General features: G+C 35.5%; 3 protein-coding genes across 9 annotated transcripts; 2 read left to right on the top strand and 1 right to left on the bottom strand.

Moving 5' to 3' along the window:
• Nucleotides 1-2,386: 2,386 nt before the first annotated feature.
• Nucleotides 2,387-7,728, top strand: LOC117926822 (ribosomal RNA processing protein 36 homolog). The gene is made up of 10 exons (XM_034846117.1): nucleotides 2,387-2,500; nucleotides 2,763-2,844; nucleotides 2,937-3,067; nucleotides 3,173-3,239; nucleotides 3,749-3,801; nucleotides 4,642-4,696; nucleotides 4,803-4,877; nucleotides 5,011-5,128; nucleotides 6,717-6,763; nucleotides 7,312-7,728. Exons 2-10 carry the CDS (start codon nucleotides 2,782-2,784, stop codon nucleotides 7,411-7,413), a joined length of 711 nt encoding a protein of 236 aa, XP_034702008.1. The 5' UTR covers nucleotides 2,387-2,500; nucleotides 2,763-2,781; the 3' UTR covers nucleotides 7,414-7,728.
• A 1,644-nt stretch (nucleotides 7,729-9,372) lies between these two features.
• On the top strand, nucleotides 9,373-21,587 carry LOC117931089 (probable transcriptional regulator SLK2). Of its 7 annotated transcripts, none has more exons than XM_034851972.1 (11): nucleotides 9,428-9,485; nucleotides 11,119-11,253; nucleotides 11,417-12,078; nucleotides 12,327-12,458; nucleotides 13,618-13,666; nucleotides 16,671-16,885; nucleotides 17,007-17,075; nucleotides 17,587-17,687; nucleotides 19,641-19,734; nucleotides 19,830-19,899; nucleotides 20,547-21,587. In XM_034851972.1, the coding sequence occupies exons 2-11, from the start codon at nucleotides 11,121-11,123 to the stop codon at nucleotides 21,350-21,352; spliced, it is 2,331 nt and encodes a 776-aa protein (XP_034707863.1). In that variant the 5' UTR covers nucleotides 9,428-9,485; nucleotides 11,119-11,120; the 3' UTR covers nucleotides 21,353-21,587. The 7 variants fall into 7 exon arrangements, with proteins under 7 accessions (XP_034707878.1, XP_034707863.1, XP_034707855.1 ...); XM_034851964.1 differs by lacking the exon at nucleotides 9,428-9,485 and adding an exon at nucleotides 9,496-10,012; XM_034851987.1 differs by lacking the exon at nucleotides 11,119-11,253 and having other exon boundaries at nucleotides 9,373-9,485.
• Nucleotides 21,588-21,983: 396 nt separating this feature from the next.
• LOC117931123 (F-box protein PP2-A12) lies at nucleotides 21,984-25,783 on the bottom strand. Its single transcript, XM_034852019.1, has 3 exons — nucleotides 25,187-25,783; nucleotides 24,861-24,979; nucleotides 21,984-23,435 (listed from the first exon to the last, which is right to left on the bottom strand). The coding sequence occupies exons 1-3, from the start codon at nucleotides 25,496-25,498 to the stop codon at nucleotides 23,015-23,017; spliced, it is 852 nt and encodes a 283-aa protein (XP_034707910.1). The 5' UTR covers nucleotides 25,499-25,783; the 3' UTR covers nucleotides 21,984-23,014.
• Nucleotides 25,784-26,659: the final 876 nt, after the last annotated feature.

Consider the following 26,659-nt stretch of genomic DNA (forward strand, 5'->3'; position numbering starts at 1 on the left):
CTGTGTGCTTACAAACAATTTTGAAAAATAAGCTTCCAACGATGGTAAACAGCCATGGTTTCAAAGTTTGGTTTGCCCACCATGTAAGTTCGTTTAGAAAATCTAGGATTGGTCTGGGCACCAAACAACTGTTTTAAAGATTGTTTTTGAAAATGCCATCAAACATATCACAATTTTTTAAAAACAATTTTATAATATTTTTTAAATTCAAAGTTTGGTTTGCCCACCATGTAAGTTCGTTTAGAAAATATAGGATTGGTCTGGGCACCAAACAACTGTTTTTAAAGATTGTTTTTGAAAATGCCATCAAACATATCACAATTTTTTAAAAACACTTTGAAAAAAACAAATTTATGATTTTTTTTAAAAATAAATATTTATTTAGAAAATATTTTAAACCTATTTTCCACGTTTTCAAATATTTTATAATTTTTTTTTTGTCTTTAGTGTTTTAACTTATTTTTCATATTTTCAACAAATATTTTTATTTTTGGTGTTTTAATTTTATCAAGAAATTAAAAAATGATACAAGTAGAAGACAAATAACAGGATGCAGAACAATAAAAATCCACTTGAATTAATATTTCTATAAATCAAGAATAATAAAATATTAACAATATTTGAGTATCGTGATTTATAAAATAAAATTTATTTTAAATAAATAAAGAACAATTAAATATTAATAATATTTGATTTTTTAATTTATGAAATATTTATTTTCCTTGGTTTTAGAATATTTAGTATTTCTTTCTTTTTATAATTCATAATACACTTTTCTATAATTTTATGAAAATAAACAATAAAATTGAATTGCTTCCATTACCAAATTATCGAATTTTTCGGTTTTTGCGTGTGTATAATTATTTTTAAAAAATACAAGTGAAAACCTTTTGAAAAAAAAAAAATCTTAAAAGCTATATCCCATCAACAAATTATCAAAACGTGCTATCGAATGTCAAAACTTAAGATTGTATTTTTAAGAATAAAATAGTTTCGAAAAATCCAACGAGTTGGACGCCTATCTCATTGATGACATCGAGTTAAACGCCCATCTCATCAAGAACATTTGTAAATTACAAAAAATACAAATTCTGACAAATAAATAAATGATTATAATAAGACGATAAAAAAAAATGCTAAAAAATGGGATGGAATGGATCAACACTTGCATTGTTTCTTATAAAAAAATATGGAAGGAAATTTTATTAAGTTTTGAGAGTACGATAGCCTATCAAATAAAATAAAACTTGAATTAGTATATGTTGTTATAGAGTCTATCATTAAACTATTATATCTTATTCTAATAGGTTACAATTTAATAATTATGTTTTTAAATAAAAACGATAGTTTAAAAAATATTTTTTTAATAGAAAAGGTTTTTTTTTTTTAATAAAAATTCAAAAAATGATTTTTATAAAATTCGAAAATTTGTTTTTAATAAAATTAAAAAAAAATGTTTTAAAGTTGTTCGGAAATTTATTTATTTAATAAAAATTGTCCATAAAATTGATTTTTAAATAAAATTGCATATTTTTTAAATAAAATTCTCAAAAAAATATTTTTAAATACATTATTTTTTCTTAATTAATAATGGGATTAAAATTAATTTTTATAAATCTTAAATATTTTTTTTGATAAGAATAAGATGAGAATCATTTTTACATATTAAAGCTGTATACATTATTTTCTTAATAAAATTGGATTGAAATATTTTCATAAAGAAAGTTTGTTAAAAAATTAATTATTTTGTAAATAAAATCAAATTGAAATACTTTTACAATAAAATTGTAAAATTTTATTATTTTTTTAGTAAAAGTAAAATTATTTCTATTACCAATTTTAAAAATTTGTAATAAATTATTTTAATACTCTTTTATCATAATTTTATTGTGTTTTGATTTGTATACTTAATTTTGATATATGTGATTAATTATTTAATTGTTATAATGTAAGTATAAAATGACTTAAAAGGGTATTATAGTTTTATACCATACCTTCAACTTGACTCATTAATTTATATTTAGTTTTTGTAAACATGTTTTTTTTCCTTTTTGTTGAAAAAAATGAGTTATTATTATTATTATTATTATTATTATTATTTTAAATAAACTAAAATACGTGACGAGTCTAACTTTTTTTTTAAAAAAGATCAAATTTTCACGAATGAAAAGCAAGTCTCACCGTTTCGAGTAGAGACACACAAAAAAATGCGAGTGCACGAATATATGAGTTTGGTTTTACGTATTTTCCTTAGATTTATGTTATTAGACTTGAAAACTCAAGATCATTGTAGATGGTTTAGCCTGAAATGATCAAAGCGGCCCAAGCCCAATAATCCGTGGACTTGAAAAAGAGCCCCCTAAGAGCTCTTTGCTGAATTAAGCCCATTAACGCGGAGGCGGAACCTCGCGACGACGAGAAAGCACAGAAGCGAAGGGAGATTGGGCGGTGAGATCAGACGGAGCCGCCGACTTAGATTTTCCATCGGCAGACGACAGAGGTAGCCTATTTTCTCTTCAGTCTCATATTTTTACTCTTACTCTCTGTTTTGTTGTTGAGGAACCCCGATTTCTTTTTCCTTCTATTAGATATCTCTTTCTTTGCAACCAAACAACTATAGCTATCCGAATAACTTTTGCTGGTTTGTTTAATTCGTGATTTGATTGAACTAGACTTGTGGTGTTTTGGTTGATTTATTAGTCCAAGTTTCGAGAAGCCCCTAATTTCCTCTGCTTAACAACTGATGCAATTGTCCTTCTTAAGGCTACTTTATAAACTGAAATGAAGAATGCAAAAGCCACTGTCGATCATCTCGAACAAGCGGATTCCTCTTCTTCAGAAGAGGTTTGTAACTTATCAAAACGATTTGAAGTATTAGATACATGTATTGCTCAACCGGGACAGTTCTGAAATTGAGCGTGATTGTTTTTGGTTAGGAGGAGGAGATAGAGCGTGAGCTTGCAGATGTTACATTTGAAGAATTACAGAAAGCTCGCTCCGATGGGTCACACTCCGTGTACCGAATGCCAAAATCTGAGAAGAAGGGTGGGCGGCCGAACAAGAATAGGTATATTTCTTCCTAATTTGTTTGTTTTGGTGTTACTCGTGTCTAGTTTGTTTGTTGTTTCGTTAATTCATTTGATTTACCGTGTTTGTGACATGAACTGAGAAGACCAATGGAGGTTAGCAGCAAGAAGCCAGTTAGTAGATTTAGAGAGACAATTCAAGTTCCTAAAAGGGTGAGCCTGATTATATCTGTTATTTTGAAATACAAATTGTTTGTATGTGCCGAAGATTCCATTTGTTGCTGGTTACATTGTTGCATGAATATCAATCGGTAGTCTCTTTTTCTTTACTTTGTTAAGTCTGGAAAGACATAAGGGTAGTGAAGTGCATCATTCCTGTAAGTAAGCATAAATTTATTGATAGTGACAAAGAAACTACACATGGATGTGAAGTGCAGGGTCTCTAGTGCATTGAAGCTTAGAGTTTGTTGATGAAAATATCAGCAGTCTCGGGAAATGTTTGATTTGTCATAAGGGTCTTCCATTCCCATCACTAAGAGGCAATGATATGAACTTGGTGGACCTGTTGTATGAGTTGGAAATCATAATAAATTTTGATTTTTGTTAGAATACTAAATTGTGAATTGCTCTATTTAGTGGTTTTAACTGATATTGCATGATAAAAGTTTGGATACTTGACATATAGCAATTGAAACAGTAGTTTCTCCTTTTTTGGCATTCAGGTAGTACGTGACCCCCGTTTTGAATCTTTATGTGGCACACTTGATGCAGATGGGTAAGTTTCTGTACACATTTTTATGTGTGTTTATATCTGATAAAAAAAATGTTTGTGTGTTTGTGAAATATGTGTGTGCAATGTGTTTTTTAAATTGTTGAATATGGTCATTCCTTTGGTTTTCAATTCACTATTTTGTGCTTATGTTTCTTTCCATACCTATCACATACTTGTTTTTGAGGTGCCTTACCATGCAAAATTTTTAGAAAGATCATTAGGTAACTAGTAAGTCAAAGTTGTTAAGAGTGAATGAGAACACGTGGGGTGATGAATGCTAATTCTGACTGGCAAACCAAAAAGGAAGAAAGAAAAAAATGCTTTTGGAATATGCATTCTCACCAAAAATTTGTTTTTTCATTATTTTTATGTACAGGAATAAAGAAGTTTGGTGTATTTTTCATGCAATACCTTGAAGGTAGGATATAATTTGGATATTACTATGGTGATAATGTTGGAATTATTGTAAGCTGGTACTGCTAACAGGGTAAGTTGAGAGCTGTACTAGCATGCTTGGAGAACTTTTTGCAATGAACTTGTGACTGATTCAAGTCACTGTTTCATGACTTCATTCATGGAATTAATGCTGACCTTTAGCTTAATGGTATTTTAAAATTTCCAAAAGAAAAAAAAAAGAGTCTGACTTTTGTCTTTCACCATTTGGCAATCTCTTATTCTGGTATTTCAAAGTCAAAATTGCAGTTAGAGCTTATGAGTTTCAAAGACTGCCAGTTATGTCTTGAACTGTTAATTTTAGTGTGAATTTTCATTATGGTGGTTTGATCATTCTCGTGTTTTTTCCTTTTCTTTTTTGGGAGTTAAATGTGCTCTTGGATGTTGTAGGTTCAGGAAGAGGTATAACTTTTTATATGAGACTGAACTTCCTGCTGAAAGAGAGGTATTTTGAATTCACTGAAAATGGGGCTTCTATTTCAATTTATTCAACTTTTAGGTTGATTCAATTTTTTTTGGGGGGGTTTTCCAATTGCAATTGTTTTCTATAGGGGCTAAAGAAGGAGTTAAAGAAGGCAAATGACCCAAAAGTCATTGAAGAATTAAAGAATCAGATTTCTTGGATTGTAAGTGCTTGCCATATTGGAAAGAAATTGTAGGACCAATGGGTCATTTATCTGAACAAGTTAATACTCCCATCAGTCTGTTTCTAGAAGAATTGGTGCATTTTATTAATTTCTTCATTATATGTCTTGTCAGGACAAACAACTGAAGTCTGGGTCAGTAAAACACACTGACTCCAAAATTCTGGCTGAACACAAGAAGAAAGAGAGAGAAGCTACAAAGCAAGGGAAACGGCCATTTTATATCAAGAAATGTAATGTTTGCATCTCTCCCCCCCCTTATTCTCTCTCTATCCCTGTGTTTTGATTACAAAAAGTATGATAATGTTCCCTTTCCTCTTGCTCCTTCATCCCCCACACACCCCAAACACTCCCCCTCCCCCTAAACGATGATATTGCCGTCACCTCTCCAAGTGATGGTATCCTGTATAAGCAAAAGCCATCAACCCTTGAGATGAAAAATCCCCTCCCCCTGAAGGATGATATTGCTGTTGCCTCTCCAAGTGATGGTATCCTGTATAAGCAAAAACCATTAACCCTTGAGATAAAAAAGCAAGCTGGCAGCATAGTTTTAAAAGGCTCAAGGCGCAAGGCGCGGGCTTTAGTGAAGTGAGGCGCACCCTAATTTACATATATTTTTCCTCTATTTTTCCTCTATTTTTCCTCCTCTTCTTCGTCTTCTCCATTGCACGACTGAGGCTAGGGCAAAATTTGGGAGAGTTGTCGGGTTGAAAACAACTAGAAAAGGGGGTTGGAAGGGAAAATAGGGCCAAAACAACGTCGTTTTGGCCTGTGATTTTTAAAATAAAAAGGGTCCAAACGACGTTGTTTTGGTCCCAAAAAGGAAAAAAAGAAATTAGGGCTTCTCTTTGCCCTCTGCAACCCTATGCCGGAGAAGAAGAGAAAGAGAAGAAGAAGAAGAAGAAGGATAAGAAGGAGAAGGAGGTAGGGGAGCGAGGCTCACCTGTGGACCGCATCGCGCCTAAGCGGCGCCTTTGTGAAGGGGCGTCGCGCTGCCCGGAGCCTAGGCGCGCCTTTCACAACTATGGCTGGTAGAGTTGAGTTTGGGTGGAGCTCAACACTATGACTGTAACCAATAGTTTCTAAGTATGTCTAGCATTTGTAGCTTACTAGCTCCTTATTTTAAGGCCAAGGCTGACCTCAAAATACTTATAGAATTTAGTGTGGAGCAGATAAGCTAAAATCATCTTTGATAAGTTGAAATGTATAAACAAAGTTGAGAATGGATGTGAGCATTGTGGAAGTGGCGCTGATGGTAGTGTTGGGGCCTTGGAGGTGATGTTAGCAGAAGTGTGATGATAGTGTGGTGGTGGAAAAAAACAAAACTTATGCTTCCAGAAACTATAATTTTTAGCTTTCACAGAAAAGCAATCGATTTCCCTTTCAAGATGCATCAGAACACGCTTCTTCTATCTTTCTATCTATATATTTATCTATCAGTTGTATGTATATATTTTAGTAAGAGAGAGCATTTTATTCATATAATTCAGTAGAAAAGTTTAGGACTTGTGGAAGAGATTTTACAAGAGAAACTCCCCCCTTTGCTTTTCCAAGAGATACCCATCCGATATCCTATGAGTTCTTCTGAGATGTCATCTACATGGTACCTGAGTCTTGACAAAATAAGAATGCACTTTCAAGCTATATCGGCAGTTTGATTCCCACATGGGCTCTCATGTTTTTGTTGCTTTGCTTGCAATATCAAGAAAAACTTTCCAGGCTATCTAAACAGTGCCTGAATGAAATAAGAGTGAACATGTGAGCACTACAGACAAGTCATACATAGACTAACTGGGTTTGATTTATTTATTCTTTTTGCAGCTGAAATCCGGAAGCAAAGGAATATTGAAAAATATAACAGTCTCAAGGTATATTTTTCTATTTTTCATAATATAAAAAATATGATATATGATATATGATATATGATATATGATAACTAGTTTGTTACTTTGGTCCTCTTTAGTAGGGAAAATAATATTGGTTTTTTGACTTTTTCTTTCTCAAAAATAGAAAAAATAAGCATTTCACATTTGCTGAAAAAATATGATATATGATAACTGATTTGATACTTACATCCTGTTTGGTAGGGAAAATGATATTGGTATTTTGACCATCTCTTCCCCAAAAATAGAGAAAATGAGCATTTTCTATAGTTGACATTTACAAAAAATGATTTTTTTTTTTCCTTTTAATCTTTTTCTAGTGTTGAATGTATTTGCATTTTTGAAAATTCAGAAAGCAAATATTTTTTTTACTTTTTTTTTGGGTGGGGGGATTTTCGAGAATAGTTATTGAAACGTGTTATTCAGTTTTTTTTCCTCCATAAACAGCAAGTAATTTGTATTTTTGGTAGCGAACACATATTTTTGTTTATTTCTGATCACTAACAAATTCCTTGATATGCTTGTTCTATAAGGCTTCTGGCAAGCTCGAATCCTTCATTGAGAAAAGAAGAAGAAGGAATGCTTCAAAGGACCATAGATACATGCCGTATCGTCGATCAGGTAACATTGAATAACAAAACTGACGGTTTCTCCTGTGTTTTTGGAGAGCTGCATGTTTCTTGTTTTTCCATCTTTAGTTAAGGTGGGAAAGATGGTAGTGGGAAAAATATTTCAGCGTGAGCAGGGAGCTGATTTTCATTGCTTTATGGCATCTCCCTCCGTGGAGTTGTAGGTCTAACAGTTGCGCTGTGTCTGTCACGGGAAGAGAAACAAAAGGAACTATGTATTCCCTCAAATTTTGCTTTGAATTTCTTGTCAGTCTCCAATTCAATATACATGATTGGTTGTACCCTATCTTATCATATTGAGATATCTTTTTTCTCCTTTCATGTTTTGATTAATCAAAACCATAGTTGAAATGTGTTCCCATACCAAAGAACAGAAAATGAAAACCCTTTAAAAATAATTTAAATTTCATGTTAAAGATAATATTTAGGTAGGTGGCAAAAGGTAATATTTGGTTGCAAAATACATATATATTTGACCTTTTTTTTTTTTTAACATGTGTATAGAAACACAGGGTGATATCAATAATTTCAGGACACTGGCGGATAGGATGATAGGCGGATGTTGCTTTAAGCATATTCGTGGGAGTGCAGTGAATTTGGGGGCGAAAGTAGGGAGGGTATTTTGCAACCATAAAATGCTTTCTAGGTTTATTTTTAAATTATTTTTTCTAAATATTCTTTTTTTTTTTATACCAATTAAAAATCATAATTTTTTTTTTTAAGTTTTCAAAAATAAAACACATATTCAGAAGGGTCATTTCCAACCATAGTTTGGAAAGAACAAAGAGGCAAAAATGGATATTTTAATCACCGAAAAAGCTGGTTTAAATCAAAACTCGAAGTACAATCTATTAGATTTCATCTTCGAATGGAGCTACTTAATCAATCTGGATAGAATTTGGATATGATGTAAAATTTGGTGCATCATATGTCTCAGACACAGCAATTTTCCTCTACACATGGATGATCTGCAAACCCCGACCCCAAAGTGCTGTTGCGTTGGACTCTGGCAAATACTCTCACTAATTATTATTATTATTGTTTTAAAATACGTCTGATACGGTTCAGTCAGGAAAGTACCAAACCCACATTCGGTACATTGGGAAGGTGCGGCCCCATCCCCTTCCCTCCATTGTGCTCACTATTCAATTTATATCAGTAGTAGAAGAGAGGGCTCTTATTTCTCACACCCCTATCTGATTGAAATCAGAGGCAGTCTTAACTATTTTTTGACTTTGCAAACAAAATTATTGGGGATCGAGTACAAGTTTATTTGTTTAGTAAGTTTCTGTTTTTCGTTCTTAATATTAAATAAGCTTTTCCGTGAAACTAAAATATTGTTAATCAAATTTTCTGGTGATCCCCGATATGACAAATTTGAACTCTTGGCCTTATTTGATAACTATGAAAGTACACCAACCGCAGATTTCACTACCAGGTACTTGAATTGAAAGGACTTAAAACGTGTAGGGCTTGACCGTGAAACTTTTAGACTGGCACAACTTACCAGTCCTAAAACTTAAGGGTAACCCCTAGCCCCAAAACTGAGGCTGTTGCCTTAATGCCTTAACTGGAAGGTTCAGGATGACCAGGGTGCCTCAGAGGCTTAGCCTGACTCATTTCCCGCTGCCCACAAAGTTCAAAGGGCATTGAGGGCTGTCCTCCAGGCTCCGATACCATGCACTCAGCTCTACGCACTGTGGCTCTGTCCTTCTTTGCTTAGGCCAGCTTTGAGAAAACTCTACCAACCCCTGACGTCACCTTTGAACTCAAGGGCGGGGCAGTGGTAATATAGTAATAATCCACAAAATCTTAGGGCAAATGGATATAAGAGAGGGAGACAAGATCATCTGCCACGCTCGAATCTCAACAGGAGTACGTGGCTGACCCCACATTGACGCGTGTCCAAAACACTCAGCGGACCTCCATGCTTGAGCATTACCAGCAACCGGTGCAGCCGGTCACTGTCTCGCTCACTCTACTTCTTCCCGCGAACTTCCTATATAAACCTCACCGAACATCCCCGCAATGGCGGTTCCGTACAAATCCACACCACCTTTGTTCGCTTCACTCCTAGGGTTAGCATTTTTCTCATTCTTTTCCACCTTTTCTGATCCTTCTATTTTTTTTTATATCTTCATTTTTTTTCCCTTTGTGGTAGTTCTCGGACATCGAGAATACTGACGTGCAGTTTCTTTTCTTTGTCCTATGTTTAAAAGTTTTCTTGTTTGGTTGCCGAGAAAATGTGAGAAAAAAAAGTAGAGAAATTAAGAGTTGGAAACTTCATTGAGGTTGTCGTCACCCTTCATTTTCCGAAAATAAGGGGCATGAAATGAAAATTCGTAAATTTTGTTTTTTTTATCCGCAATTTTCTCGAGAAAAAACGGAGGTTGGGGTTAATCCGGTGCTATGTTTGAGTCTGATCTTTTAAAATATTTACCTGTAGTTGTTTTAGACAGTGAGAAAGAATACCATTGTTTTTCTTTGACGGTGTGTTTAGCGGTGTGTTTAGTTGCTGAGAAAATGTGAGAAAAAGCACTGGAACTGACGTTTCGGGTCTTTGATTCTAATTTCTGACCAAATGGAACTGTTTGACTGGGACGAGGCGAGTTTTTTATTTTCCAAGCCGGAAGTTTAGAATTTCTGTTTGTTCGTCTGTTTTTTATTTTCTTGGCAGCCAAACAGGTCAGGTTAAGTTGTTGCGTGGAGTTTTGACTCATGTGATTCATGTGGTTTCGTGATTGATTTGACATGTGTTCTTTTGTTGCTTTTAGTTTGGTTTACGTGGTTAGACCTAGGCGGATGTAACGATGTTTAGGATTAGTTATTAAACGATGAATTCCTTTAAATTTACTGAAAATATGGATTCAATAAGAAGGAATCCTGTAAAATTCAGCTTTTATTGGCCTTTGTTGGCTGCTGTTGCAGTGTATACACACACACATAGGATTACTGTTTGTTTGATTTTTCTTTCCCCTTTTTTTTTTTGGTGATTTTTTTTTCCTCTTCCTTTTCCCTTTTGTAGGTTTATATATATATATATATATATATATGATTACTATTTGTTTGATTTTTCATTTTGAGTTGTATTACTTTTTGGTTGGTTTTTCTTTTTCCCTTTTGGAGGTTTGGGTATATATATATAGTTTCTGCAAGTCTTTCTTGTTATTCACATATCTTCTGCACGCTAATAGTTGTGGAGATTCTTGTCTATTTGTTTTGATGGAATATGTTTTTAAAGCAAACATTTCTGAAGGAAAATGAAAAATTCAGGTCTAAAGAGAAAAACTAACTCAAGAGAATAGGTTTTTCCTAAGTTTTACTGTAAAATTATTCGCAAAATGAATTGAGTCGTAGAGAAAATTTTTGGATCTATTTTCTGCCAAAACAGGCAGAGGCCAGAAAATTTGGAAAATTTTAGCTTGACCTTCTAACATGAGTTGATTGTGATCGAGTCCTAGTTTATTTGTTCGTTTCTCTACTGATGCTTAGATTGGTAAGAAAGTGATGCATAATTTTTTTTCCTCTCTTTGCTGCCACTGTGCAAATAGATTTTAGGCGGTTGTTTGATTTGGTGCTGTTCCACTATGAGTTCTTTATTCACAAATTCATCTGAGGTTGTTCCACTATGAGTTGTTTATTCACAAATTCATCTGAGGTTCGTCTGTTAATTCAATTGACGCTTGTTTTTATCATCTAAAATGCTGCTAGGGATGGCTCTGGATGCCTACTTGGAGACCTACTTAGATTCCAATAGCCAATTGGCAGCACCTCTGGTGGGACCTGAGTGGGTGGCTGGAGGCATTCCAAGGTCCACCATCTCTAACAGCTTCTTCCAAAAAGATGGTCAGTCTTTGAGTTGCATTGTTTGGTAACTTGTCTAATTCCATTCCTACACATGCAGTTTTGAATGTGGTTTTGGTTTCCAGGAACATGGACCCAAATAACACAATGAACTCAAGTCTGAGTGTTTGGGCAAGTTCTTTGATAATAGATTCTTTGTCCACAGATGCCAACTTGTTACTTTCTGGAGGTCCCCAATCGTGGAGAAGCGCTAGCACCAACATGGAGTCCTACCTTAGCTTACCCTCATCTCCTATGTCATTCTCATCACATAATCTAAGCATTTCAGGCTCTTCTGGTATTGATGATTCCTCCGCAATGGAACAGACATCTCCTCTAGACAAAAATTGCAGACAAGTGTGGAAAAGGCAGCAGCAGCAGCAACAGCAACTAGGAGTTGTTAATGCTACATCTCAGCCACCATCTCAAACACATTACCTTTCACTTCTTACTGGCATAAAACAGGAGCCTGATAATTCTACCCAGATGCCTAAAAAACCCAGACTAGAAGTCCAGGAAGAAGATTTTCTGCACCAGCAGATAATTCAACAACTGCTGCAGAGGAAGGACTCTTTGCAATTGCAAGGTCATAATCCGCACCTACAAGCCTGGATTCAGCAGCATAAAATGCGAAATCAGCAGCATCAAAAGATTTTGCAGTCTATTCAACAGTTGCAAGGCGTTGACATGCAACAACAGCAGCAACAAATGAGGAACCAGCTGCAGCAGCAGGGTACACATGAAGTATCTGCCATGCGCCCCTCTGATTCTGGTATATGTTCTCGCCGACTAATGCAGTACATGTATCATCAGCGGCATCGACCACCTGTGAGTTGTTGGTTTAATCAACATAGTCTTCAAATGATGGTTATGATTTCATGGTTATTGTTGTTATTATTATCATTATTTGTCATTTTCAAATGACGGTTTCTTCTTTTTCCTTGGCTGTTTATTTGTGGAGATTTCCTGGCATCAGAAGTTTATTTCTATTCTTCATGCTTCTGCTTTTGTTTCAGTAGTCTATTCCTTGATTTGTCCTTAGATATGGTTTAAATGTTATTTTTTTTCTTCTATAGGACAATGCCATTTCCTACTGGAGGAAATTTGTAGCGGAGTATTATTCTCCTTGTGCCAAGAAAAGGTGGTGTTTATCTTTGTATGATAATGTTGGACATCATGCCGAAGGTGTTTTTCCTCAGTCAGCTATGGTCAGTTCTCATGCCACTGACACATTTTTCTTTTTGGTACTAATGAAAGATGTATGGCTTTGTACGCATTTACAGCACATTGGTCAGTTCTCATGCCTACTTAGTTGTAGAAATCTATCATAACCTATGACCTTATAAGGATCCATTTTTGCACAAGCTAAAATGCTGTTCTTTTGTACATGCTTGCCTTTCTGTGTCTCATTTTTATTATTTCTTTTCCTTTATGATTGATTGTGTGTCTAGTTAATTGTTAGATCTGCAGTAGGGGGTCGAGGACCATATTGGAGCTCATAGAAAGACTTGAACCAGTTCTATGTGGGATCCCCATTGGAGTCCAGACTTCACCAAACCTGATGGCATATGCTGTCACTTTCATGCACATAACATGATATATGCGCATCCTTGTATTTATTACTTTATTCTAACCAGTTCATAAATATCCTTTACATTGTAACTTTGATGTAACATATACAAATTATTGTACTTCTTACTGTTTTCTTTCTAGCACTTTTATCTTTCAGAACTTCCTTTCTAGCATGCTCATATCTTCCCAGGTTTTACTGTAAGTTTTCTTTCTTTTTTTGTAGAAATAAATATAACATGGCATTTGAAAAATAATTTTATTGAAAGATATTTAGTGGTTTAAGTTGAAGATAATTATGTTGAAAGATAATTTTCTTTAGATTCTTTTTTCTCTTATGGTTATATTAGCGATTCGCTTAAGTTATAGTGTTATATATTCTTATGCATGTATAAATTAGGTGTGAATGTGCATTGGCTCTTATCTTGGTCTTGCAATAAAGTTTATAAGCTCTTCTCTTGTCCTAGCAATAACGTTGATGATACACAAGAATGCACACTATAACTGACAGCATCCATTTTCCACCAATGATTTCTTTTGAATGACAAAGTTTTCTTATCCTTTTTTTTTTTTCCTAATTTTGAAGTTTTAGATTTTAAATACAATCAGTCTTCTCATTCCATTTGAAACTTGTTTCTATGCAAGTTATTATTTCCTTCATATGTTACATCTTATCATCTTATCTGTGAGTTCCATTTTTCATTTCCCACATGACAATCCTACCTATTTACAGTAGGCCAATACTGGTGTTGTTACCTCAAAATGTTCAAACTGTGTTGCTCTTTTTGTTACTTTCAGGATACATGGCAGTGTGACATTTGTGGTTCTAGATCAGGGAGGGGATTTGGTAAGCAAATCAGTGGTCCAGATTGTTTTTCTCCAAAAATGGAGATTTCTTTATCTTTTGCCTTCTAGTTCTAGTATTCTTAGCCATCATTAGTGCTATTTCTTTTTCATTGATGTTCGGCATTGTGTCTGGTTTTATTGATTAATGATATCCAAATTTTGTTGTTACTTGCACTTTCAGCTATTTTGTTTTCAAATTTATTTGAGAGAATATTATTGATTGCCATAATTAAAGGGCTTGACTCCCTTGTCTGGTAGATGTACTGCATCCAACAAGAAGTGTATGTACAAACGTTCAATTTATCCACTGAAACTATGTTGTTAGCCTCCGGCATTCATATTTGCAGTATATTATTTTCTTATTGTAAGTTCTGGTCCTGTTAAGAGAAAAATGGAAGTTCAAGCTGGAAATCTTGGTTGAGGTGTCTTGCCTCCAGTGGATGCTGATCCTGGTATCAGCTACAGTGCTTCACTATAAATCAACCCTTAACTTTTGAACTGCTCTTGGAAGAGGAAAACTGAAGTTTTAACATGAAGACTGATTTCTGAGTCACATGTTTTTGTCCAGTATCTTCACTCTAGAAGTTATCACCTTATTAAATTGTGTGGTTGTTATTGCTATTATTCTCTTTAATGAAAAGACATTTCATGTACTTGTCTTGGTGTGAGAGAGGTTCATTGTCAGAAGAATTCATTGCCACAAATTTTTTTTTCTTGTGATGGTGCTAAGACTCATATTAGCCAATACACACAATGAACATAAGCAACTGGCAGGAAATCACTTCCCAACATGTATTATTCCTCACACAATACAAGAAACCAAGGCTGACAAGTAAACAATAAGCCTATGCAAAAACTTTATCTCTCTCTCTCTCTCTCTCTCGCTCTTTCTCTCTCTTTGTTACATGTACAATAGGATATTTATAAGCAACCAGAGGACATTAGTTACTTTTAAGTAACTCACATTTTAGAGACCCAGCCCATGTTTTGCCATGTCTTGGTAGTTCCTCCTTGTTCACAACTTCTCCTCAGGTGTTGCTAGGTGTCCCACACACTTTGACCCTCCATCAGGTACTACCAAGAGGCCCATGCGTCTCTGCAACACACCTCCATGTCTGCTGATGAATAGGGAGTCACTTCTCCATGGAATAGTTACCCTATGTTTGTTTATGAACAGGGGTAACATCTCCATGCACTAGACATCTTAGTAAGTATCCTCACATCTCAACTAACCAGTCCCAAATGTCTTGCATGCTTCTCCTCCTTGGGTTTGCATGCGTGCACTCACGTACTCATGTGTGCCTTGTCAAGCCAACACTTGCTTAGCGTGAGAGCCTTTCATCTTGTGTTTTAGTGTCTCATGACTTTGGTTGTGCCCAAGCTTCATGCATATAGCATTGCCCATGTTCAATCCATGCATCAAGTTGCTAACAACCTGTCTTGTCTTAGCTACACAATGCACATCTGCTATGTTTCATGCCCCTATCCCTTACCTAAGCTATTGTGCACTTGGGTGTGTGAAAGTCCTCATGGAGCCTTGCACTTGTTTGTGGAAAGTCTTTGTGTCTTAAGCATAGTTTTAAAAGGTGTAAGACACACCTAAGGCACAAAAGTCTACTAGAACTTGGGCACAAGGTGCAACATAAGACGAGCACCGGAGCCAAGAGAAACATGACATAGGATGCATATCAATTTTATAAAATATGATCCAAAATCTAATCCAATTGTTAAAAAATTTAAGATTCCAAATATTCAAAAAAGCATTCAACAAAAAAGTAGTAAATTTCAATATGCGATTAGAAATTTCAATGATAAAATTGTTTAAAAGGGAAAAGAATGTTGATGAGGCATACCTTTCCAACAAGGCACATCCCTTAGCAAGGGAGGTGCTATAACTAAGTAGTGGTTGTGCCTTAGGCCTAGGCGTGCTTTAAGAGCATCTTTTAAAACTACAGTCTCAGGTGTGCCTGTGCCATGCTATAGCCCACATCCTTACGTTACCCCAATTGAGACTATCACTCCATCCCTAAAGAGCATTTCGACCATTTTCAACCTATTTGGACGAGATATCAAGGGTGCTTCTGTAGGTATAATGTATTTTCTCTAATGAGAGAATTTAAAAAAATACCCCATTACTTGGAAAATTCTTCTTAGGTCTCTAGCAACTTAGGGAACCTATCAAAGCACCAACACCGAACACTCACCATGTCAACCTATGTGAGTGTGCTATGCCATTTCTAGACGTCATGCCAGCAAGTCATGCAATGTGTGCTGGTAATGTTGTGTGCCCTTGCATCACCCCCTGCTGCCTACCACACACAACCTTGCTGTGATTTGTGCCACTCAACCTGCTTTGATCCCTCAAGGATGATGCTGCCAAGTTCCCAACAACGCACATCATTTACAGCCGCTACCTCTGCCATGAATATGTTTTCCAAGCAACATCACCTTGTCTATGTTTAGGCATGCCACCACCAACATGCATTAGGCCATGTGGGGCACAAGCTGTTATCTCACATGCCCATGCTGCACCCTCTAATAGCTAGGGTGCTAGCATTCATCTTCTAGGTACTTCCAGCAGGTAACCACTCCAGGGTTTCCCAGCTTGGTTAACTAGTCCAGCTGTAATGATCAATAAACTGAGATTGATATCTAATTCTGGCCACTTCTTTGACCAGAAGCATTACTAATTGTGGTTTGGACAGGCAGGCAACATTTGCCTTCTGTATTTTGATTTTTCTGGACTACTAAAATTTTCCTATTCAGGTCCTATAACAATGTTTATTTGTAGGTGTAAAATAACAGGTCTTACCCATATGTACTTTGATCTGTATGTATGTGCTTCATTTGTGGTACACCTTAATAACCATACAGTCACTCTGTGTTGGCTGACTCATTGATCTTAACTTTTTACGTTCCATTTTAGCTAGAGTTGTTATGATCATTGAAATTCTCTTTAATCTGCGAGTATATAACGTCTTTCTTTATCTATTTCTTCTATGCAGAGGCAATTTTTGAAGTGCTTCCTCGGCTTATTAAAATAAACTTTGAGAGTGGTGTTATCGATGAGCTTTTGTTCGTAGATTTGCCTCATGAAAGTAGATTCTCTTCTGGATTAATGATGTTAGAATATGGAAAAGCAGTTCAGGAGAGTGTCTATGAGCAACTTCGCGTTGTTCGTGAGGGTCAACTTCGCATTATTTTCACTCATGATTTGAAGGTTAGTTAAACTGCTGTTGCATATAAAACTGGTAGGTTATATTATTAAATGTCCGGTATTTATTGGTGACTTTTGCTTACAATGATATCTTACTTATCTTGTTAACCCTTTATTACCTTAGATACTGTCTTGGGAGTTTTGCACAAGGCGTCATGAAGAACTTTTGCCTCGTCAGTTGGTTGCACCTCAGGTATTGATCAGATGATTTTCTCCTACTTGTCTTTGTGACATAGTCCAGTTCCACAAAGGTCAAAGTACTAGCTCCTCAAATTTATATTTTCAGAAGTTCTTCAGTTGCTAAATTCTGTGCTTCCTTTCCAAATTGATTGGAATATCATTATTTTGACCTTTCCAGCTACCATTCTTCTTGATATTAATGGAAGAACCTTTAATCAATTTGTCATTTTTGGTTGAGCATTACAATCATCGTTCCTATTTTCTGGACCAGATTGAAACCAGAAGATGGAAATTAGTGTGTGCATTAGGATCAGGTTTCAACCAAGAAGCAATGTATTAATTTTAAATAGATAATTCACTGCTACTTTTTGATTAATTGTTCCTCAGTCCTGGAAAGGTTACTGAAGGTACTTGGTATAACCATTTTGTTATGGAAGTCCTTGAATTTAACATATCTTGCTACTGGCTGCAACCCTATTGTAAGTTGTAACTTACATTCCTTAAACATGTGCTCTCATTTGCAGGTTAATCAGTTAGTTCATGCTGCCCAGAAATATCAAACCACAATGAATGGAAGTAAATCTGATGGGTTTTGTGCACAAGATTTGCTAGTAAATTGCAATAGGTGAGTTTTGTTTAACACCCCCATGTTTGTTTTATTTTCTTAAAACATGATTTCCTAAGGTTATATTAAATCGGCTTGCTACCTCATACATGCATATGTTATATTTGTAATTGCGTTCAGCCATGGGTAACTCTCTAATAACTGTTTTTAATTTCATTTGAGGGCCTTTAGTGGAGGAAATGTTATAGAGGCTTCAGCTTCCTTCATGTTAATGGCTGCTGTCATAAACCAGGAATAAGCATCTAAAAGTTAAAGGGATAAATTAGAAAATTCACCCCTCTGCTTTCACCCTGTTTCAATGTGGTTCCTAAACCTTTTTTGAAGCAATGTCAACCTTGAATTTTCCCCAATGTGTCAAATAGATTCTTATGTCAGGGATTTCTGTTACTATGGATGGAGAAGCACACATGCTTGTTATCTGGGCACTGCATGATAGGTTCTGTTTAGTGAAAAGAGGAAGGAAAAAGAGTAAGGATTGAAGATTGAAGGTTGGAACAAACCACAAAAAATTGAAGATTGAATGGTGCCTAGGGCCTATTAAAACTCCAAAAATAATACCATTTACTAATTAATCCAATGAAAAACTCTATTTTGAAAACCTAATTTAATGATAAACCCTAAAAATTATTGACAGTAAAATTAGATGGAATTCTTCCAATATCAGTCATACAATCAACTTTTTACATACAAATTAACCAGCTCATTCTAAAATCCAAACCCACATATGAGTTAATAACAATTGTTCAAACACAGTATAACAAAAAAACCCACCCACATATGGAGTTAATAACAATTGTTCAAACTCAGTGTAACAAAAAACCCAGAAATTTCAGTACCTTTGCATATATTGATAAATTCATGACTTGATTTCAAACCTAGAGACCAATATCCTGTGTCAATATGATTTCTGTGATTTCCTTGTTTGTAGGTAGAGTTGTAAGTAGTTTGTTTAGGGCTTCTAGTGATGGTGTCTCCTCAACCTTCAGCTTTACGGTTTTTTATTTTATTTTTTCTTTTTACCAAACAAAATCTATTAAATATAAAACTATAATTATGCTTAAATTGCATGTGGTGCCGAGATGACTAGCATGTGTACTTCTCCATCCAGTCTTATGGAAATCCTGAATAGATGGATCTATTTAACATTTGGGAATAGTTTGAGGGTGACATTACTTCAAAAAAAGGTTTAGGAACTAAATTGAACCATGGTACAGGGGCGAATTTTGCAATTTACCCAAATTAAAATTGGTAACAACTTTGGGTGCACTTTGCTGCTACATGGTCCAACAAACTTATATCACAGGATAGCAACGTATTTTATTCCTCATGGCTGTTTGAAAGGAGCCGCTGCTTGGATAGAGGAGCTGCCAAACCATGTTCAAAGGCTGTCAAGGGGATATTTTTGGTTAAACAAAAGCCATGAAAAAGGGATTTTCCCCAAAAGACAGAACATAGAAAAGCATATGCTATTTCAAGAAATCTTACAATGATCTTACGCATATTGCAAAATCCTCATTACAAATGCTGTATAAAAAACAGAAGGACTCGTTTAAAATGCCATGTGAAATACCATAGAATAATTTCATTTTCATAGGTAGTCTGAAATGTTCCCACATGTACGAATAAACCCTCTATGCAATCTGCTTGAATTTTTTCCTTTGATTCCCTTGTCTATGGGTCTCTATGTGGTCACTGGATCACCTGGTTCTCATGAAAAGACAAGGTTATGCCAACAGATCATGGCAGGAAATCTTCTTAAAGTCAGAATTTATAATTAGTTTGAATTTGGATTATACAAGTTTTTAGTGGAAGACTTGTCTAAAATGTATGGCTGGGCTGGTGACATTGGGTCAGAGTTTGCTAATATCATACTTTATCTTAAGGAGAAAAAGGCAAGACCATATTAATACAGTTAAAACTTGATCTGGACTTTTACCAAGTATTTTGTTGTAGGTTTCTGAGAGCTGGGCATCAACTTGCAAGAAATTTGGAGTTGCAGTTGGTAGATGAGTTGGGATTTTCAAAAAGATATGTTCGATGCTTGCAGGTAAACCTGAGCAGTTCCTTTTGTTTGAATCTGGAGCATTTTCTCATATATATCTCTTTTGTGTTTTTATACTTTTCAATTGTAAATCTTAACAGATAGCTGAGGTCGTTGATAGTATGAAAGACTTGATGATTTTTGTGAGGGATAGCAACATTGGGCCAATCGGTAACTTATTCTGCTTGTTAATACTAGGAAATATCTTTTCATTTCATCTAGCCTTCAGGGTTGCCCTTAAATTTCCCATCTTCAAGGGCCTTTTTATTAAATACAACTTCAGGCTTCTTGTAATGCAACTTTTTGCTTGTTTACTTTCTAGATGTGATTTGGCTGGCATCAGAGGAAAATTATAGCTTTTTAGTTTATATAGCTTTGTGAATGTGGTTCACCGCTTCCCTGTCTCCTGATGCCATCTTGTAACATGTGGTTTCTACATTTTGTTTTGTGTTTTTTTCTTCCTAAAATCACATAAAAGAATAATCCTATCTGTGTTTTATTGCTGTGGACATGAAGTTGGTGACTATAACATCCACTTGGATCTTCCTATCACTTGAAACTGGTGCACCATTTTTGTGTTCAAGAAGACAAAAAATGGGGAAAATATTTAAATCCTAGAGTAGCTTGGCAACCATGCGTGTTCTCATTTATTACCCTTTGTGTTACCGCATATAAATGGAGCATAACATTGTACAACACCAAGGAACAAAATTAAATTCATTAATTAATTAAAATTTGCCTATCGACCTTGTTATTCAGTGAAGTTATTGCGTTATTGATTCTTACAAGTTATATCTGTTGCCAATGCTCATTTTCAGAGAGCTTGAAAAATTATCCTCGGGAAGCAACCACAGTCAAGATTAAGAAAAAACAACTGCATCACGGGGAGCAGCCAGAGAGTGGTCAAGATTCCCTGAGCAACAGGGCTTCTAATTTGAGGGATATCTCCAGTGGGCTTATGACAGGCTCAGAAGAGGGAGCACTTGCACTGACCACTCGGTACCAGAAAATGATGCGACAAAGCTCCTTGAACTCAAATTCAAGCACAGTGAAACGGGAACCTTGTTTGTTCAACAGTTCTATCCCAGGTGCATCTTCTTTACCTGTTCAGCGCCCTAAATCCTCAAGTCCTGGACTCATCCAGATCCCCCCACCAGTTAATTCCTCCTCGAGTGTCCATTCTTCTCAAGGCAGTCAAAATACGCAGCATTGCATGATCCAGAAGTTACTTCAGGAGATGATGAACAACAACAGAGCAAAAGGGTTGCACAATTCAAATGGGGGTGAGGAAGAAGTCTTATGCGGCATTAATACAAGTACAATTGGTGGCTTACCTAAAAAGGCCAGGGGAACTAGTGTCGTTCGGAATGAGCTAGGTTGTAGAGACAGCACTGCAGCTGTGGCCTCCCCAGCAAATGTGTTGGGCAGTTTTGTCGGGAGGGACAAAAGCTTTAAAGCTGCGTCAAGCAGCAAGTCTTCTGGGACTAGTGAGAACAATGGCCTCGTAAAGAGGGAACCAGATTTGCCAGTGCCTGAAGCGGTCCAGGATGTGGCCCACGGGCTCTATGAGAATGATGTCTTCAATGCTGACCAGGAGAGCATGGAATATGGCTGGAAGGCATAAGTAGTTCATTTTGGAGGTTTTAGTTTTTTGGGTGGTCTACGATATTGGGCTGGTGGCTCAACACAGTTTGTACAGGATCTTCTTAAAGAAGTTTTGATGGGGTCTCAGGGTGGTATACTGCTCTAGTTATAATAGACTAATAGTTGTTGGTAGGCTTGTAGAAGCAAATGTAACAATGTCAGGAATATAAATGGTATATTGATGAGCAATACAACCTTTGAAGTTTCACTTGTAATTTTGATTTTATTTTAGGCCCAGGAATTTATTGTAGGTGTATCAAAAAATCACAGTATTTCCCAGAAGCATGAATCGGTTTTGTTTGTAGATGCAACAAAACGCTGCAGAACCAGGGCGATGCTTGTGATTTCAACAAGGCAATGGGCTGCTGAAGAAATTGTACGACCATGACCACCAAGTTACAAGTTACTACTTCGATGCATTTGTTTGTCGGAATCATCTTTTGAAGCCAGTATTACAACTATTTCCATCTCGAACACTATTCCAATGGCAATTCGGCATTTTATAATACTAATGATGCCTATTATTGTGTGTATTTTTTTTCCCTGCACCTACAAGAAGGTTCAATAAAATACACCCAATGTGTATTCCCAAAGAAATAGGCAAGATAAAGAAACAAAAACTCTCCTTTGAACTAACATTTATAATTTCTCTCCTTCCACACAGTCTACCACATACAATGGAATGACCCTCCAAACCCTTTTCGTTTCTTAACCCAAAAGATTTCTATGCCAACTTAATTGAATGCATAACCTAAAGTCACATCAAAGATCAAACAAAGAGAAATTAGCTGTCATAGCATACATTTGCTTAGGATAACGAAGGAGCAGATAATATGCCAGATTCTCCATTTCTTTTACACAAATAACATTTATTGGGCATAATCCTTTCCCTCCTTTTAAGCTGATTGGTATTGAAAATTCTTCCAAGAAGCTTCCCAAGCAAAAAATCTCACCTCCAAAGTAACCCATGAATTCTTCCTGGAGTAGAAGGTAGAAGGATTTGATGGAGAATTTGCCAGGCGGCATTCCACACCAAACTATCATCCTCCTTTCTCTCAATTGTGCACGCTTGAAATTTCTAGAGAAAGATCTCCTTTGAGCTCCTAATCTCGAAACTGTCCTAAAAAGAAGAATCCACCAACCAATTTCCCTAGACCGCTCCCAACACTCAGCTTCCCATGCATATTACTGCTCTCTCCCTATTCTTCTCTCTAAAGCCGGGTAGCATTGTGGGTTCACATGTATAATCCACCTAGAGCCGTACTTGGTAAGCACCAAGTTTTAGGGAGAGGTAAGCCAACATTTGTGAAAAAAAAAAATTAAAAAAACCGATGGTGCACTTTGTTGCTTCGCACCATGGAGAAAAAACCTAAAAAGAAAAGAATCAGATTCCTTCAATTTATATCAACTGGCCTCCCTTCCCCAAAGTCCCTCACAAGAAACTATTGACAATGGAGAGAAAAAGGAATACACACAACTAGGATGGTGCTACTTAAGAGAAATATAGATTTACAAATAGCCTTTGGTGCATACAAATGATTTCAAGGCCAGAAAGAACCAACTAGTATTTGATTCTGTTTTCTTTTAGAAATGCCCTACCTCTATAACATAAAACTTCCTACCTACAGAGGTTAAGTGTGATTCAAAAATGCTTTAACCTTTCCCTAAATTCTCTTGGGTATATCAGAACAGAGTCTACACAAAGACCACCTTTGGTGTGTGTGCAATCGATCTGGGTCATTGAGAATTTAATCTTTGTTGGTGCATTAGAGTTATCAACAACAAAGTCTGCTGCATGGTACTGAATCCACCTTCCAGGTTCATCCAAGAAACACTGAGATGTGGCATGTTGACCATCTGAAGTCCATAGCTGGAAACGCACTGGCTTTATGTCCCAACCATGTACGTGCTCGGGGTTACAGATCCTACGGCCAAGCCTCTTGGAAGCCCGCCCCAACTGCAGCCTGAAGAATATGCTATAAGTTCCTGCTGGAAATGGGAAATCGACCTCCCCATCAACCTCAAGCCACCAGATTTGCTGAACATATGCAACAGTGTTGAACCTACATGCCCAGAGAGAAGAAATCAATTCAAGTACTCCCATTTCACTAGGTGAACAGGAGTAAATTTTTTCTTGTAATGCAGTGGTAAGAAAGATCTATGCTTGCAACAGCAAGTCCACTGATAGAGAAAAAGAACATGTGCAACAGAAAGCATAATTTCAACAAACATCAAAACACTGCATATTTAAAGCTCCTTTATGGGCAGATATCAACAAGAACTTTCTAAATCACAATTCAAATCCACCTAGTAGGTTGATTCCAACATGCAGTTAGAACACTTAGGTCTTGCAAACTAAATACAAATTAAGAAAATTAGAAGGTTCTCAAGATTCAAAATTTCCGTTCTCTTTCTATTGCCATAAGAATAAAATTGCCCTCTTATTTATTAATATGCTTTCACATGTTCTCAACCAAAAACATTTGCATTTCAAATCGAACTTTCCAATAATGCTATGTCGCCCTCTAATCTCTATTTAACAATTAACAGAATCTAGGACTCCCATCACCATACGCTAAAACACCAACAACTTTTCTTCCATACACTTTTTCTGCTTTGTTCTTTTCAATCTTCAATCAATTATTGCAAGTCTTTCTTAAATGCATTAGGCAGCAACACTGATTATGAACCCTAATCTTCTCCACAACACTTGACATAAGCTAAAGTTGTTCATATGGCATGATCATCAACAAATGCAAGCCACTCTTTGTTTTTCTTGAATAGGCGAAAGAGCAATAAATTAATAAGTGCCAAAAAAGGCCACACAAAGTACACGGGAAGTATTCAAGTGCGCTTCAAAGCAAAAAAAAGATAAACATCAAGAAGAGATAGGAAAAAGTACTCCCTCCCCTTACTGGCAGCCTAACCAATCGACAAAATCAAACATAGACATCATAGACATGCAAGCCACTCAAAAGCTCCATCTTGATTAATGTGCCAAAGATTATTTACTTCTTTTAATAATTGCTCATCATTTTATTTTCTTATCTATTATTTGTTTTCATACATCAATGATACTGCTTGAATTCATTTATTTTTGTTGATTACAGGCTGTACACAATGGGAACTAACTAAAAGTCTATTTTCTTAAGTGAGAAACCTGAAAGATATTTTTTTCGATATCCAAGTACAAACAAATGAACATCAAGATTCCAAATTTTTTAACCTTCCCAATTGCAGGTGTTCTTTGATTTCTTGAAATCACTTCAACAGGATCAATGATATATTAAACATGTCAATGAACCCAAAACTAAGATATAGAATCTGGCAATGGTTTATAACAAGTTCAAACAACGTTGAAGAACAACTATTATGCAGATCAAAGAAACTAGCATCCAAACAGATAAAATCATTTACGAAATGGAATTCAACGAATCAATAAAAAATTTCTATTCCAAGGAATTCGTAATGAAATCCATCAATCTCACCTGGATTCTTCAGTTGGAATGTAGGTCCAGTATCTCCGATCATCGATTCCGGTGATTGCTAATCCCTTTGAAGAGATTGACAAACACACACCGCCTGTTCTCTTATCCAGCCAAGCCTTCTGCAAAAGAAAACCCAAATTCTCAAATTCGTCATCATCAAATAGGAAACAACACATCCCACTTCGGTTGCCGGGAAAACCCAGGAAAATAAAAGGAAATCCCAAATACTTAAAAATCCAAGGATAATGATATTCCTTTTTTTTTTTTTTTTCCTTATATTTTCTGAGAGCCCAACAAGAGAAAATAAAAGGAAAAAGAACTTGTACCTTTGTGCCTCCATCAAAGGGGTTAGGCTGACACAATCTGGCATAAATCTCTTTCTTACACAAATTTTTGGGAAAATCCTTAAACACTTTCTCGATAACCAAACAATAATTGGAGGGCAACTTGGGCTCCCAAACGAGATCAGCTCGAGAAGCCCCGCGAAACGCCCGATTCAGCTTGGCCAATTTGCAAATTTCTGGTGGATCCAAGTACGACAGTACCAAAGCCACACAGTCCTCAGGCAAATCTCCAAGCCTGGGTCGAGAAGGACACCCTTCATTTTCACAAGCAAGAAGGGAGACACCAGTACCCATGAAGATGTCGAAAACCCAAAAATCTCTAGAGCCTAGAATCAAGCTTTTGAGCGATTGGAAGACGAAGATGAAGAGGAAGGGAGAGGGGGAAGGTGGGTTGCATTTGATTTATGTGGGAAAAGGGTGCAAAGTTTGTTTGTTTCCTGGGAAAATATGAGAGAGAAAGTGGGGGAGGTATTGATTTTGATGGGCTACGAAGGTGGAGTATATTAAAATAATTGTGGTCGACACTGTGCAATGTGTTCCTTGTTTTGGAATTTGGGAGTGCGGAATAGTCTCATCAATACAAACCTGTGGGTTTGGCTTGGATTTGGAGGTTTATTTCTTTATATAAGCTTGCCCCTCTTCATTCTTCATACCTCAACCTAAATTTTAGAAATTTTACATAAACCCTAAAACACCCCACCTGCTTTACTTTCTTAAACTTTTGACATTGATTATAGGAATTGTTTTTAATATTTGTAATACTTCAAAATAAAAATTTTAAAGTATTATAAGTAATAGAAATATTTTTTTAAAATTATTATTAAACACACTCTAAAGTATCATTCCATTTCATTCTATGTACAAATATTTTATCAGATTTATAAGGTTTTATTTAAAAAACCAAATGGATAATTAAAAAAAGGAAAAAAACTTTTAAAATTTTGAAAATTTTATTGCAAAATTACTTATAGTGTTTCCTAAAGAAACTCAGGTTGTTTTGATAGTTTCACTTGAAGTATTTTATATTAATATTTTCTCTTAAAGTGTTTTTAGAAAATGATATAAGTGGTTGTTTAGATTTTTAAAAGTATTTATTAAATTTTGTCTAACATCTAATTTTAAAAAAAAAACACTTATTAAACTAAAAGCATTTCTTACTATCATTGTCAAACAAACTTTAGGGAGTATTTGACAATAATTTTACTCCAAGTATTTTATCTCAAAGTGTTTTTAAGAGAATCACTTGTAAAGTATTTATCTATAAAATACTACAAGTGATTTTTTAATATTACGAATGATTTTTAAGATTTTTAAAAATGTTTTCTAAATTTCACTGAAACATCTATTTTAAAAAAAAATAAAAAATAAAAACTTTTAAAACTAAAAACCCTTCTTATAATTACTGTGAAATAGACTCTTAACATGTAATTCTCCTAAAAAACTTTTTAAAAAAAT

This window comes from Vitis riparia, chromosome 2, assembly GCF_004353265.1.
Source record: "Vitis riparia cultivar Riparia Gloire de Montpellier isolate 1030 chromosome 2, EGFV_Vit.rip_1.0, whole genome shotgun sequence".
Taxonomy (NCBI): Eukaryota; Viridiplantae; Streptophyta; class Magnoliopsida; order Vitales; family Vitaceae; genus Vitis; species Vitis riparia.

What these genes read in the sequence shown, in the direction of transcription:
- LOC117926822 (XM_034846117.1), top strand. Translation starts at nt 2,782, where the DNA reads ATGAAGAATGCAAAAGCCACTGTCGATCATCTCGAACAAGCGGATTCC. An exon ending in CAATTCAAGTTCCTAAAAGG is followed by an intron (nt 3,240 to 3,748) that starts GTGAGCCTGATT and finishes TTTGGCATTCAG; the next exon opens with GTAGTACGTGACCCCCGTTT. An exon ending in GCCATTTTATATCAAGAAAT is followed by an intron (nt 5,129 to 6,716) that starts GTAATGTTTGCA and finishes TTCTTTTTGCAG; the next exon opens with CTGAAATCCGGAAGCAAAGG.
- LOC117931089 (XM_034851956.1), top strand. Translation starts at nt 11,109, where the DNA reads ATGCTGCTAGGGATGGCTCTGGATGCCTACTTGGAGACCTACTTAGAT. An exon ending in CAGCTTCTTCCAAAAAGATG is followed by an intron (nt 11,254 to 11,416) that starts GTCAGTCTTTGA and finishes CTTTGTCCACAG; the next exon opens with ATGCCAACTTGTTACTTTCT. An exon ending in TTTTTCCTCAGTCAGCTATG is followed by an intron (nt 12,459 to 13,617) that starts GTCAGTTCTCAT and finishes TGTTACTTTCAG; the next exon opens with GATACATGGCAGTGTGACAT.
- LOC117931123 (XM_034852019.1), bottom strand. Translation starts at nt 25,498, where the DNA reads ATGGGTACTGGTGTCTCCCTTCTTGCTTGTGAAAATGAAGGGTGTCCT. An exon ending in CCTTTGATGGAGGCACAAAG is followed by an intron (nt 24,980 to 25,186) that starts GTACAAGTTCTT and finishes TTTCTTTTGCAG; the next exon opens with AAGGCTTGGCTGGATAAGAG. An exon ending in ATTCCAACTGAAGAATCCAG is followed by an intron (nt 23,436 to 24,860) that starts GTGAGATTGATG and finishes CTGGGCATGTAG; the next exon opens with GTTCAACACTGTTGCATATG.